This window comes from Anolis carolinensis, chromosome 2 (genome assembly GCF_035594765.1).
Source record: "Anolis carolinensis isolate JA03-04 chromosome 2, rAnoCar3.1.pri, whole genome shotgun sequence".
NCBI lineage: Eukaryota > Metazoa > Chordata > Lepidosauria > Squamata > Dactyloidae > Anolis > Anolis carolinensis.
Genome location: NC_085842.1, coordinates 26,652,782 through 26,668,241, shown reverse-complemented (window position 1 = coordinate 26,668,241; position 15,460 = coordinate 26,652,782). Strand labels below are relative to the sequence as shown.

The window sequence follows — 15,460 nt, the reverse complement described above, 5'->3', positions numbered from 1 at the left end:
ACTGGGGTGGTTAACCAGGAAACCTCAGCAGTAACGTGGGAGGTGCAGGGAGTAACGGGAACGTTTGTGTGGGATATTACGAGCTTGCCTAGATATGATGTGATCCTGGGGATGGATTGGCTAGCTGTAGTAAACCCACAAGTGGATTGGGCAACACGTAAAGTGATCTTAAAGAGGCAGGATTGTTGCACTCTAAACGTTACTCATGCTGATATGGAGGGAGTGCCTGCTGAGTATGGGGAGTTCTCTGATGTATTTTGTAAAAGAGAAGCGGACAAATTACCACCGCACAGGCCATATGATTGCGCCATCAAGTTGGCAGAAGGTGCGAAACTGCCAGCAGGGAGGCTGTATGCTTTGACTGTACCGGAAAGGCAAGCTTTGCGGGAGTTTTTAGATGAAAATTTAGCCAAGGGGTTTATTCGCCCATCTAGTTCTCCAACTGCGGCACCAGTATTCTTTGTAGCCAAAAAGACTGGGGAACTTAGGCTGGTCTGCGACTATCGGATCCTAAACAAATACACCATTCGGGATAGGTACCCGCTCCCTTTAATCTCGGAACTGTTATCAAGGGTGCAAGGGGCTAAGGTCTTTACCAAGCTTGACCTGCGGGGGGCCTATAACTTAATCCGTATACGGGAAGGGGATGAATGGAAGACGGCATTTAACACGTGTTTCGGATGCCACGAGTTCCGAGTCATGCCTTTTGGGCTTTGTAATGCTCCTGCGGTCTTCCAGAGGTTCATGAACGATGTGTTCAGGGACCTAATTGACCAATTTTTAGTGATTTATTTGGATGATATCTTGATTTTTTCTAAGGACGAGAAAGAACATCGTCAACATGTCAAGCAGGTTCTGCACCGACTGCGGGCTAATGGGCTTTTCGCCAAGGCTTCCAAGTGCGTCTTTCATGTGCCTGAAGTGGAGTTCCTAGGTCATGTAGTGTCAGGTAGGGAACTTAAAATGGACCCACATAAGGTTGACGCCGTCAACTCATGGCAGGAGCTGAAGACTAAGAAGGATGTACAAAGGTTCTTAGGTTTTGCTAATTACTACCGGGAGTTTATTCCGAATTTTGCAAAGCTCACGGTACCTTTGACGCAGCTTCTGCGCAAGAAACAGCCATTTGTGTGGGGGCGGGAAGCTCACGAGGCGTTTCTACAACTTAAGTCTAGTTTTCAATCGGACAACATACTAACCCATCCTGATGTTGACAAACCGTTCGTGGTAGAAGCGGACGCTTCTAGCTACGCGTTGGGGGCTGTATTGTCTCAGAAGGATTCCTCAGGGACCTTGCGTCCCTGTGGATTTTACTCGCGGCAACTAACACCCTTCGAGCAGAACTATACCATATGGGAGAAGGAGTTGTTGGCGATTAAGGTGGCGTTTGAGGTGTGGCGGCACTGGCTTGAAGGGGCACGGCACCAGATCGTGGTCAGATCTGATCACAAGAACTTAGAGCACTTGCAAACAGCAAAGAAGTTAAACCAGCGTCAAATCCGATGGGCTTTGTTTTTCTCCAGGTTTAACTTCAAGGTGCAGTTCGTAGAGGGGAAGGCAAATTTGCGGGCCGATGCTTTATCCCGCAAGCCGGAGTTTAAGACCAATGAGCAGGTTGTATGTCAGACCATCTTGCCTACTGCCTCTCTGTGTGTTGTAGATAATGAGCTCGGGTTACATGACCAGATCCTTGAGGCTCAGAGGGATGATGTGTGGACACAGGAGCAACTGATGCTGCTCTCAGCAGGTAACCGTACCATACTGCCGCATCTACAAGATCAAGACGGAGTATTGGTACGCAGGGGGCAGGTCTACGTACCAGTGGGGGCCCTCAGGTTGGAGGTGATTAGAGCCCACCATGACGAACCCATGGCTGGGCACTTTGGCAGATTCAAGACCGTGCAGCTCATTACCAGGAGCTATTGGTGGCCAAAAATGCGGCAAGACATTCTGCGCTTTTGTGACAGCTGCGCCGTTTGCCAGCAGAGTAAGACGCCTGTTGGGCGCCCTAGAGGGTTGTTGTCGTCTTTACCTGTTCCGGACAGGCCATGGCAAATCATTTCCATGGATTTTATTTCAGATTTGCCTAAGTCTGGGGGTTATACTTGTATTTGGGTGGTGGTGGATTTATTTAGTAAACTGGCTCATTTTATTCCTTGTTCAACCATTCCGGCGGCCCCTACGTTGGCCTTACTATTTACTAAGCACATCTATCGTTTGCACGGAGCACCCGAGGTGATTATTTCAGATAGGGCTCCGCAATTTGTGTCACGCTTTTGGAAACATTTCCATGAGTGCTTGGGGACTAAGTTAAACGTTTCTTCAGCCTTTCATCCGCAAACGGATGGACAGTCGGAACGGGTTAATGGGCTCTTAGAGCAATATCTGCGTTGTTTTTGTTTAGATCAACCCACGGCTTGGGTGAAGTGGTTACCGGTGGCGGAATTTGCTTACAACAATGCGGTGCACACGTCTAGTCAGCATACGCCATTTGAGCTAACTTATGGTTTTCACCCACGGGGAGGTGTGGCGCCGTCGACCAATGTGGTCTCTTCGGACCCTGTGTACCGTTCTTCGGAAATGGCTGCATTGCATGATGTTGCCCGTCGCTTACTGTTGGAAGCTAAGGCAACGCAGAAGACTCAGGCTGACCGCCACAGGCAGGCAGGGGAGGAATTGGAAGAAGGGGATTTGGTGTGGTTATCTTCCAAACATATTAAACAGGCTGGGGGAAAGTTTGCGCCTCGGTATTTGGGTCCCTTTCCTATCGTTAAAAAGATTTCTTCTGTTGCGTTTCGTTTGCGTTTACCGTCTAGTTTAAAGGTCCATCCAGTCTTTCATCGTTCGCTGTTGAAACTTGATACCTCTAGTCGTCGTGGTGCTATAGCGGAGGGTATCACTGCCACTTCTCCGCCATCGGGGGAGGAGGCCTTTGTGAGAGGGGATAGTGTTATGATTGAGCCTCGTGGCTCTGTTTCTGACAGGCGTGGGCGTAAGACTCCTCGAGAGTCGGATACTCTCGAGGAGCGAGAGAGAAAAAGACTGCGAGACATATTTGCAGCACCATCTGACGAAGAATCTTTCGAAGGGTTTACGGAGAGAATGGAGGAGGGGCTGGTTAGCTCAGAGGAGGATGAGATGGATTGGACTCGGGTGAGGGAGGAATTGGGTGCCACTGGCCATGATGGGACAGAAGATGAATGGGGACCTTCAGGATTAGACCCATGGCTTAGCTGGAGGGATGGGACGGGATCCACAGCTGGAGATGCTGTTGGGCGTAGTCAGAGGTGTTCCAGCTCTGACGAGGAAAGTGATGAGGAAACGCCCGGGTTAAGGAGGACAGCTGACAGTGATGAAGATTTGTAACTGGCATAAAATGGGGCTTGGGAGCAATTGCAAATTGCGTCGGGCAAGGTAATCTGGGCAAACGCTTGGGATCCGTGTGTGTGTGTGGGACGCTTTCCTGAAGACTTGTGTGCTTTCCTGTGCTGAGACGTAAGTTGATTGGAATCCAGGGTCAGACGGCGGGAGGGATTGTGTGGGCATTTGTTTGTGCAAACCTGTGCTTACTCTTATTAGCTTGACCTTCCGTCGTCTTTCTGACGGACGCCATCTCCTGCTTTGAGAACCCGGACTGAACTGACCACGGCTTGTCTTCCCCCCTTCTTGGACTTGGAAAAACTACAAACGTCTGCTTCTGGCTTTGATCTACGGAACGGAACTGGTCTACTCTACTTCTACAATCCTTGGCTGCGTCTGCTCGTGTTGGAGATCCTGTCTGCTGTGTGTGTGTGTGGGAGCGACGCAAGTTACTCTAAGCACAGTGTTGGCAGCAGAGAGGAATCTGCTGCCAATTAGTTGCATTCTTTGTATCTTTTGTTCCTTGGCTTTCATTCTGTTAATACCTAGGCTGAAGCAAGCAGTTTGTTTTTACCCGGATTAAACTCCGGTTTAATCCGGTTTATCTTTTGAACATTTACTTTTGTTCCTTTTTTGCTCCTAAAGGCAAAGACTGCCTGGCCCTTGTGTTTTTACGGGCATTTTTGAGTTCTGTAATCTAATAAACTCTGTTACTTTGAATCTTGTGGCGTTCTGTCCTTGACAATACCTTCCAGGGGAGCCCTGATTAATCCTCTGCCATCACATGTCCCGCTTTTTCTGTCTTCCTTCCACTTCCCCCTTTGTTTTTACCTTACATTAATTTTTGCAAAAGGAGTTAAAAGTGCCAAAGTAGTTCAGAGATCATAAAATTCTGCGATTTATAAAACCAAGGAAAGTATGACCTTTACATTCCTAGATGTAAAACTGATCTTAAAAGCAGGAGAATGAGGCCCCTTCTACACTGCCATATAAGATCCAGATTATCTGCTTTGAACTGGATTATATGTCAGTGTAGATTTGAAAACATTGACTACAAAAATGCGTTGGATAATCCAGAACGTTGGATAAGTGAGACTCTATATTGTATATCATATATGATATAATATACAATAATATATAATAATATAATATATTGTATATACAGTAGAGTCTCACTTATCCAAGATAAACGGGCCGGCAGAACATTCGATAAGCAAAAATCTTGGATAATAAGGAGGGATTAAGAAAAAAGCCTATTAAACATAAAATTACATTATGATTTTACGAATTAAGCACCAAGAAATTGACAGAAAAAACAGTTCAATATCCAGTAATGTTATGTAGTAATTACTCTATTTACTAATTTAGCACCAAAACATTGCAACATTTACTACAAAAACAATGACTACTAAAAGGCAGACTGCCTTGGATAATATAGAACCTTGGATAAGTGAAGCTTGTATAAGTGAGACTCTACTGTACATATAATGGAGCTCCCGGTGGAGCATCAGGTTAAACTGTGAGCTATTGAACTTACTAACTGAAAGGTTAGTGGTTCGAATCTGGGGAGCGGCGTGAGCTCCCACTGTTAGCCCCAGCTTCTGTCAACCAAAGAGTTTGAAAACATGCCAATGTGAGTTGATCAATAGGTACCACAACAGCGGTCCATGCAGTCATGCCGGCCACATGATCTAGGAAGTGTCTATGAACAATGCCAGCTCTTCGGCTTAGAAATGGAGATGAGCACCAACACCCAGTCGGACATGACTGGACTTAATGTCAGGGGAAAACCTTTACCTTAATAGTAATATAGTAATATAAGGTAAAGGTTTCCCCTGATGTTAAGTCCAGTCATGTCTGACTCTGGGGGTTGGTGCTCATCTGCATTTCTAAGCCGAAGAGCCGGCGTTGTCCGTAGACATCTCCAAGGTCATGTGGCCGGCATGACTTCATGCAACGCCGTTACCTTCCCGCTGGAGCAGTACCTATTGATCTACTCACATTTGCATGCTTTCGAACTGCTAGGTTGGCAGAAGTTGGAGCAACAGTGGGCGCTCACTCCGCTCCCGGGATTTGAACCTGGGATCTTTCGGTCTGCAAGTTCAGAAGCTCAGTGTTTTAACACACTTCGCCACCGGGGCTCCTTTTTTATTTTTATATATATATATATATATATATATATATATATATATATATATATATATATAAAATGCTAATATTGTGCTATGCTAATAATATAATATATTGTATATACATATAATTTGTAAGCCGCTCTGAGTCCCCTTTGGGGTGAGAAGGGCGGGATATAAATGTAGTAAATAAATAGATAATAAATAAATAAATGCTACATTGGAAAAGCCTTTTGTAGCGAGAGAAATGCTTTACTGAAAAACATAGGAAAAGAAAGAAACAATTGCACCCAATGGGCACAGATTTAGTGTCGGTCACTGGTACATTGGAAAGCAATCATTGCCAGTTGGCCACATCAGACGTACTGCTGTAGATGTTTTCCAAGTGCAAACTAGTACCTTTTGTTCTACGCTTTCATTCATGTACTAACATGAACATTATTGGAAAGTTTTCCAGGCAAGAAACGCACTTGACCATTCCTGCCCGTTGCCTCTACCAAACTCATGTGAATGGATCCCAGGCAGTTCAACAGGTAATTTCAGCTTTCTTTTGTACCTCAACTCCTTCTATTAACATGTATTCCTTTACCAGATGTAGCCACCTTGTGTCCCTTCGCAGAGAGAGGGCAAGTTAAAAAAAAATTTTTTACTATTATATTACTGAATAACACCTCTATGTTGTCGAAGGCTTTTATGGCCGGAATCACAGGGTTGTTGTGAGTTTTCCAGGCTGCATGGCCATATTCCAGAAGCATTCTCTCCTGACTTTTCACCCACATCTATGGCAGGCATCCTCAGAGGTTGTGAGGTATATTGAAAAAACTAAGCACGGAAGGTTTATATATCTGTTGAAGGTTCAGGTTGGGAGAAAGAACTGTTGTTAATTAATCACCTTGATTAGCATTAGTGGCCTTGCCAGCTTCATGTCCTGGCTTCTTCCTGCCTGGGGGAACCCTTTGTTCGGAGGACCCCCCCTACTTCTGAAATATGCTGCCTGGCAGTGTGTTGAAGTCTCCTTTTTGGAGATTTATAAACAGAGGTTAGATTGTCATCTGCCAGGGGTGCTTAGATTGTGTATTCCTGCATGTTGGGGGTTGGACTGGATGGCCCTTGAGGTCTCTTCCGACTCTGTGATTCTAGGGATCTTACTTGTCTTCCGGTTGGAGCTGTTAGGCATTATAGTCCAAAACAGACAAAAGTAATTTTGGTAAGGCACAATCACTCCTTGGCACACACACAGGGAAGTCCTGTTATTGATTCCTAATTTGCCCCAGCTAGTAATTGCTTATCCTGTTCATTCATTTCTTGTTTTTTTGTGTGTTTTTTTTTTACTTCTTCTTTGTTGGGTAAGATTTGAAGAGATCTAGATCATGGCACAGGGTCTCCAGCATGACGGGGTTGGACTAGGTGGCCCATATGGTCTCTTCCAACTTATTATGCTAGATATAATTTAATTTTAATTTTAGGTAGAATATAATAATTTGGTCTTATATGTAGGTCTCTTTTGGTATATGTTAGTTTATGTTGGGTTCGTGATAGTCTGTTATTATATTTGTATTTATGGTTTGATCAGACGTTGACTATTTGCCTTTTTTGTTGGAATCCGCCCTGAGTAGCCTTGGGGAGATAGGGCAGAATGTAAATAAAGTTGTTGTTGTTGTTGTTGTTGTTGTTGTTGTTGTTGTTGTTGTTATTGGGTTCCTGTGGGTTTTCCAGGCTGTATGGCCATGTTCCAGAAGCATTCTCTCCTGACATTTCATCCACATCTATGTCAGGCATCCACAGAGGTTGTGAAGTCTGTTGGAAACTAAGCAGGGGAGGTTTCTATATCTGTGGAAGTTCCAGGGTGGGGCAAAGAGCTCTTACCTGTTGGAGGCAAGTGTGAATACTGCAATTAATCACCTGATTAGCATTGACAAGCCTTGCAGCTTCAAGGCCTGACTGATTCCTGCCTGGGGGAATCCTTTGTTGAGAGGTGTTAGCTGGCCCTGATTATTTCATGTCTGGAATTCCTATATTTTCAGAGTGTTTATTTACTGTCCTGGTTACAGAGTTTTTAAAATTCTCCCGGGCCTCGAAGCGGCAAGGCTTTTCAATGCTAACTAAAGTGATTAGTTGCAGTATTCACACTTGCCTCCAACAGACAAGAGTTCTTTCTCCCACCCTGGACCTTCCACAGATATAGAAACCTCCCTTGCTTAGTTTCCAACAGACCTCACAACCTCTGAGGATGCCTGCCATAGATGTGGGCGAAACATCAGGAGAGAATGCTTCTGGAACATGGCCCAGAAAACTCACAGAAACCCAGTGGTTCCAGCCATAATAGCCTTCGACAACACATTTTTATTATTATTATTATATTGTATGACACAGCAAACAAGATAGATATGCTGGATTTCGTTTCACAAACACATTATTACTATTATTATTATTATTATTATTATTCTAAGGAAGGGAATAGTCCCTGGGCCCTTCTACACAGCCATATAACCCAGAATATCAAGGCAGATAATCCAAAATATCTGCTTTGAACTGGAATATCGGAGCCCACACTGCCATATATTTGAGTTCAAAGCAGATAATGTGGGATTCTATTCTGCTGAAGGGGTCTCTTCCAACTCTATGATTCTATGACAACCTGATCTACCTTACATGGCCAGAGTGAGAATAAAGCAAAGGAAACAGTCCATGCTGGATATAAATGTAACTAACTATCTTTCGTTTCTCCTAGAACGTGTACTTCTGGACCCCAGGACTGCTCATCGACGGATCATCATCTCTCCAGATCAGAGGAGTGCGAAATGGGGACCAATAGAGCAGCCCCTTCCCAACAACACTGAACGATTTGACCAATGGGTTTGGGTCTTGGGTAATAAAGGTTACCCTTCAGGAAAACATTGCTGGGAGGTTGAAGTGAAGGGCAATGGGGAATGGGCCGTGGGGGTCGCCAAGGAGTCAGTGAAAAGAAAAGGGTTGCCTGATTTTAGCACCACTGAGGGCATCTGGGGCATTGGGGAATACTGGGGGCTGGGTAACTATTTAGCTTTCACATAACTCCCAGGATTCCATAACTAAGTCATTGCAGTTAAAGTTACAATGAATTAATTCTACAGTGTTGATGGATGCACATTGCCATATAATCCAGTTTCAGAATGCAAATAAACAGCATTATTCCAGGTGAGGTCTGACCAAAGCAGAATAGAGTGGGACTGTGACTTCTTTAGTTCTGGATGCTCTACTCCTATGATGCATCCTAGCATTGGCTTTTTAGCTGCTGCATCACACCACTGACTTATATTGAGCTGGTCCTCTATTAAATAATATCCTTGATCCCTAAAGAGACTTTGGATGCATCTACACTGCCACATAATCCACGATAGGAAGAATCTTTCCCAAATGTTTTGCTTCAGTGGCATTGCTGTGAGACAGACATTACAGTGTGCAATTGCTCAGCAGGCTGGATAGAAAGTCATGTGCGCCTACATCTTACAACACAAAAGTTGTAACGCTGACATCACTCGTCTATGGGTCTGGTGAGTTCTCCTGCTGTACGTCACTGATGCAAACTCTGGTGATAACCTCTAGTCAATGCATTTCAATCCATTGGGGGGGGGGGGGTATTGCAATGAGACCTTTGAAGGTTCATCTACACCAGGGGTGTCCAACTCATTTTGATCAAGCACCACATCAGCCATATGATTGCCTTCAAAGGACCATTGAATTCATGGACAGAAAACTTCTGCATGCAGCGGACCAACAATGTTTTTACACAGTGGTTGGTATTTTTTAGTTTTTACCCAGTTTGGGTCCCCAGATATTATTGAACCAGAACTTCCATCACTTTGGATTATCCGCCATGCAAACTGGAGATAATGGGAAAGACAACCCAACAGCACTTGTGGCTTTGAGGTTGGATAAAAGTTAAAGAACATTTAAAAGTCAGACATCGACAAGCCTTGTATTTAAATTCAAACCCAACTCTCCTGACTAAACAGAACAAATTTCAGGTGTTACTGTATCACAACTCCCATCAGCTCTGATCATGATGTAATACAGAAATCATAGTCCAGCATTGGGAGGGCCACATAAAATAACACGATGGGCTGGATTCGGCCCGCGGGCCTTGAGTTTGATACATGTGATCTGCATTGTAGAATTAATGCAGTTTGATACTACTTTAACTGCCATAACTCAATGCTATAGAATTCTGGGGGCGGTACTTTAACAAAGCCTTTGGACTTCTCTGCCAATGAAAGTTGGTGATTCACCAAACTACAGCTCCCATGATTCCACAACATTGAGCCCTTGCAGTTATAGTGGTGTCAAACTGCATTAATTGTGCCAGATTCTTGGTACTTTCTACTTTGGTTCTGCATCTGTTTCTCAGATCTGTGGGATGTCGTTGGGGTTCTTGTGCAAGCAACACAAGCATAAACCTGAGAGAGGAAGAATGCATTGCTAAACACGTGGGTGTCTTCAGAGGGCATTGTAATTGAGGAAGAGTCGAGAGCTGCCCTTTCTCCAGCCTTTACGTCATACTTGCAACACTTGTCTGTGAGTTGCGTAGTCTGGGAAATGTTTAAATATCCCTTCCAAATATAGAGAGGCTAGCATTCGCGGATCCTCTCCCTTCCAGCGCTGCTGTCTTCTAGATTTGTTTGAAAACAACCCTCCTTGGGAAATGGAGGACGAAGATGGATATATGGCAATAGAATCTGGAAGAAGGGACCTCTATATGCAGCCCAGTCCAAAGGAGGCACAAGGAGGTATTTGCTGTTGATTTTGAGGTGGCTGTTAGGAGGAACAACTTGGATGTTTGGGTATGCTTAGTTTAGAGAAGACTGAGGGTGCATCTACACTGTAGAGTTAATGCAGTCTAACTCCACTGAAACTGTCATGGAATCATGGCAACTGCTGGTGCCTCACCAGATTACAATTCTCATGAATCCATAGTTTTGAGCTATGACAATTAAAATTATGTTAAACTGCATTAATTCTATAGTGTGTATGAGGCCTGTCATCACAGCTGATTGTAAATACCTTAAGAGTTAGTTTTCTGCTCCTTCAAATTAGAAGATATTCCTTCTAAACATTGGGAAGAACTTCTTCACTGTAACTGCTGTTCAACAGTGGAGTAGACTGCCTTGATGTATAGTAAATTCTCCTTTCTTTGGAGCTCTTTCAACAAAGCTTGGGTGGGCATCTTTCAGGAGATATTTAGTTCTATATTCCTCCATTGCAGGGGCTTGAACTAAATGATTCTGTATGATTGTATGAATCTCAACCAACAAGGCAATTTAGAGAGAATTGGCAATTCAAGCTTACTTTCCAGTATTTCTTATTTTTTAAATGTATCTTTTAGTATCACTATAGCTGAGAGAAGGAAAGGATTAGTTTAGGAGGAATCTTAAGGTAAATATCTAAGTAGGATTCAAATGGTCTATTATGTGAGGTAAATGAACAATGTGTAAAAACCAATACTCAATTAAAAAAAATTAAAACAAGAATGTCCCCAGGAAATGCTGAATCCAGAAGCTTGCATGATACCAAGAAAACACCCTCCTGCTGACTAGATCTAGTGCAAAGACCTGCAGTGAGGAAGTTCCCAAATATAAATGTGTAGTATCTGTTTTGGAAATGTGTAATGCCTGCTGTTACATCATAGCCTTAGCCATTAGACTTTTCATAATTAGCACTGTTTTTTTCTCAGTGCTAATAATTGATGACTGTACTTATCTTGTTCAAGATTGCTAACAAATGGGTAGTGTTTTTCAGTCACCCATGGATCTTGTCTATAGAAAAAAACAAATAAATAATAAATAGATGGAGTCTGCAGTAACTTGAAACAAAACCAACTTCTGATTTGAAACTTGAAACAAAACCACCCTCTAATTTTATTCCCCTTACCTTAGTTTAAAATGATCTTTATCATATACATTTACTTTCTACAGATTCATCTTCCAACTGTTGCAAAATCACAACGATCGTTTCCCTGATAGGAAGCCTTGCTCTGAATGTAGCTCTAATTATTCTTATTATAGGTAAGTTTCTACCAAATTCTAATATGTTGTGGGTTTGGCCCACCTTTTCCAAACACCATACCTTCCAGGAAAGCCCTGATTAATCCTCTGCCATCCCATTTTTTAGTTGATTAACACGTGTCCCAATTTTTCTGTCTTCCTTCCACTTCCCTCCTTTGTTTTTACCTTACATTAATTTTGCAAAAGGAGTTAAAAGTGCCAAAGTAGTTCAGAGATCATAAAATTCTGCGATTTATAAAACCATTCCTAGATGTAAAACTGATCTTAAAAGCAGGAGAACGAGGCCCCTTCTACACTGTCATATAAGATCCAGATTATCTGCTTTGAACTGGATTATATGTCAGTGTAGACTCAGATAATCCAGTTCAAGCAAATAATGTGGATTATTTGCTTTAATAATCTGGATTATATGGCAGTGTAGAAGGGCCTGAAGAAAAGGGGATAGCATTCGTATTTAAATGTTAATTTTAAGAGATGGATGCCACATCAAAAAGGGAATATTATGGTGCCCTTAAGAACCACACTTGTTTTTAAAGAAACTTAAAAGTGCACAGTGCCTGCAATTCTCTCTAAGAATGCATCTACATTGTAGAAGTAATGCAGCTTGACAATACTTTAATTTCCATGGCTCAGTGCTATGAAATCTTGGGAGTTTTACAAGGTTTTGCTCTGCCAGGGAGTGCTTTGCTGGTGCCTCCCTAAACCACAACTCCCGGAATTCCACAGCATTGAGCTATGGCAATTAAAGTGTTGTCAAACTGCATTAATTCTAGAGTACAGAGGCACCCTCACTTTTCCCACTTCCTGTTCCCTTAGTTTTCCCAGAAGAAGATGTTCAGCCAACAACTGCCAAGATCTTTGCATACTCTTGCTCTATGGTTTCAGCATAAGTGTGTCCCTATGCTGAAATGACAGACCATTTTAGGAATTGCATTTCAACGCTTTATTAACATGCTATGCTAATAATATAATATGTATTATGTATACGTATATATGTATGTGTGTGTGTGTATATATATATATATATATATATAGTACAGTACAGTCTCACTTATCCAACATAAAAGGGCCAGCAGAACGTTGGATAAGTGAATATGTTGGATAAAAAGGAGGGGTTAAGGAAAAGCCTATTAAACATCAAATTAGGTTATGATTTTACAAATTAAGCACCAAAACATCATGTTATACAACAAATTTGACAGAAAAAGTAGTTCAGTACGCAGTAATGCTATGTAGTAATTACTGTATTTACGAATTTAGCACCAAAATATCACGATGTTTTGAAAACATTGATTACAAAAATGCGTTGGATAATCCAGAACATTGGATAAGTGAGACTCTACTGTATATTGTATATCATATATGATATAATATACAATAATATATAATAATATAATATATTGTATATACAGTAAAGTCTCACTTATCCAAGATAAACGGGCCGGCAGAACATTCGATAAGCAAAAATCTTGGATAATAAGGAGGGATTAAGAAAAAAGCCTATTAAACATAAAATTACATTATGATTTTACAAATTAAGCACCAAGAAATTGACAGAAAAAACAGTTCAATATACAGTAATGTTATGTATTAATTACTCTATTTACTAATTTAGCACTAAAACATTGCAACATTTACTACAAAAACAATGACTACTAAAAGGCAGACTGCCTTGGATAATACAGAACCTTGGATAAGTGAAGCTTGGATAAGTGAGACTCTACTGTACATATAATGGCGCTCCCGGTGGAGCATCAGGTTGAACCGCTGAGCTATTGAACTTACTAACTAAAAGGTTGGTGGTTCGAATCTGGGGAGCAGCGTGAGCTCCCACTGTTAGCCCCAGCTTCTGTCAACCAAGGAGTTTGAAAACATGCCAATGTGAGTTCATCAATAGGTACCACAACAGCGGTCCATGCAGTCATGCCGGCCACATGATCTAGGAGGTGTCTATGAACAATACCAGCTCTTCGGCTTAGAAATGGAGATGAGCACCAACACCCAGTCGGACATGACTGGACTTAATGTCAGGGGAAAACCTTTATCTTAACCTATTATCCATGAAATATTACTAATAATATTACAGTATAGTGGTATTGTACAATATAGTAATATAAGGTAAAGGTTTCCCCTGATGTTAGTTCCAGTCATGTCTGACTTTGGGGGTTGGTGCTCATCTCCATTTCTAAGCCGAAGAGCCGGTGTTGTCTACTCACATTTGCATGCTTTCGAACTGCTAGGTTGGCAGAAGATGGAGCAACAGTGGGCGCTCACTCTGCTCCCGGGATTTGAACCTGGGATCTTTCGGTCTGCAAGTTCAGAAGCTCAGTGTTTTAACACACTTCACCACCGGGGCTCCTTTATATATATATATATATATATATATATATATATATATATATATATATATATAGTAATATATAGTAATATATAATGCTAATATTGTGCTATGCTAATAATATAATATATTGTATGTACATATAATTTGTAAGCCGCTCTAAGTCCCCTTTGGGGTGAAAAGGGCAGGATATAAATGTAGTAAATAAATAGATAATAAATAAATAAATGCTACATTGGAAAAGCCTTTTGTAGCAAGAGAAATGCTTTACTGAAAAACATAGGAAAAGAAAGAAACAATTGCACCCAATGGGCACAGATTTAGTGTCCGTCACTGGTACATTGGTAGTGCTGTAGATGTTTTCCAAGTGCAAACTAGTACCTTTTGTTCTACGCTTTCATTCATGTACTAACATGAACATTATTGGAAAGTTTTCCAGGTGAGAAACGCACCTACCAGTTCCTGCCCGTTGCCTCTACCAAACTCATGTGAATGGATCCCAGGCAGTTCAACAGGTAATTTCAGATTTCTTTTGTACATCAACTCCTTCTATTAACATGTATTCCTTTACCAGGGTAGCCTTTATGCTGCTGCTCAATCGTATAGTCACTTCCGACTCTTCGTGACTTCATGGACCAGTCCACGCCAGAGCTCCCTGTCGGCCGTCGCTGCCCCGAGTTCCTTCAAGATCAAGCCAGTCACTTCACGGATACCGTCCATTCATCTCGGCCTTGGTCGGCCTCTCTTCCTTTTTCCTTCCATTTTTCCCAGCATTGTGACCTTTTCCAAGCTTTCCTGTCTTCTCATGATATGGTCCAAATACTTCAACTTTGCCTCTATAGACTAGTCTAATTAACCCAGGGGCCCGTTCAGACAGTACCTTTATCCCAGGAGCTCCCCCAGCAACCAGGAGGGTGGCCAGATGCCGTTCCCTGTAAACCCGGAAGCAACTGCTACAAAAGGCAAAAAACACGAGACTTCCATGTGTGGGAATAGCACGGTTTTTCGCCAAATATCCAGATCTTTACATGTCTGTATGTCCCTACAATCAGAAATCACAGGGTTTTTTTTTTATCTGACTTTGTTCCCGGGTTTTAGATGCTTGTTCCTAATTGGTTGGTTCCTAAAAAGAAGGTGACACTTAAGTAAAAAGCTTTGTCCTGGGAAGAGGAACTTTGTCCTTCACCAGTTTAATGAAGTTTGTGGCAGAAAAATGAAGTTCATGGGGTGCAAAAAGTACTTTCATATTAAGTAGTACACTATTAACACAGGAACAGACACTGTATATCTGCATCCCGCCTTTTAAAAATAAACCAGAAAGGTTTCCAGCAGAAGTCCCACTTCGGAGCCTTTAAATCTTGGAACAAAGCAGCAAGTCTGGATAACAGAGACAGAAATCCCAGGACTAACAGGTCTGTATGTGGACCTCTTCTGAAGTCCTGGGATGTTTTTGCCCTTGTTTAAAACCCGTGATTTAGTGCTGTCTGGAAGCGCACCAGATTGTACAGTAGAGTAGAAGGACACTGTTAAAGCTTTTTTTTTTTTTGGTCAGGTCACTCTAGACCTGTAATGTGCTCATGAAAGTGAGAAAA

At 42.2% G+C, this 15,460-nt stretch overlaps 1 protein-coding gene across 4 annotated transcripts in view; it reads left to right on the top strand.

Annotated features, from left to right (window-relative positions):
• The window catches only part of LOC103278044 (E3 ubiquitin-protein ligase TRIM58), a 25,853-nt gene that overhangs the window by 6,017 nt on the left and 4,376 nt on the right, over positions 1–15,460 (top strand). For 3 of the 4 annotated variants that reach the window (XM_062973638.1, XM_062973637.1, XM_062973639.1), the window contains 4 exons: positions 5,939–6,022; positions 8,221–8,358; positions 11,441–11,530; positions 14,300–14,383. In XM_062973638.1, coding sequence (XP_062829708.1) covers positions 5,939–6,022; positions 8,221–8,358; positions 11,441–11,530; positions 14,300–14,383 — 396 coding nt within the window. Of the gene's footprint in view, positions 1–5,938; positions 6,023–8,220; positions 9,023–11,440; positions 11,531–14,299; positions 14,384–15,460 lie in introns of all 4 variants that reach the window. The other variant, XR_010003790.1, reaches the window with a different exon arrangement.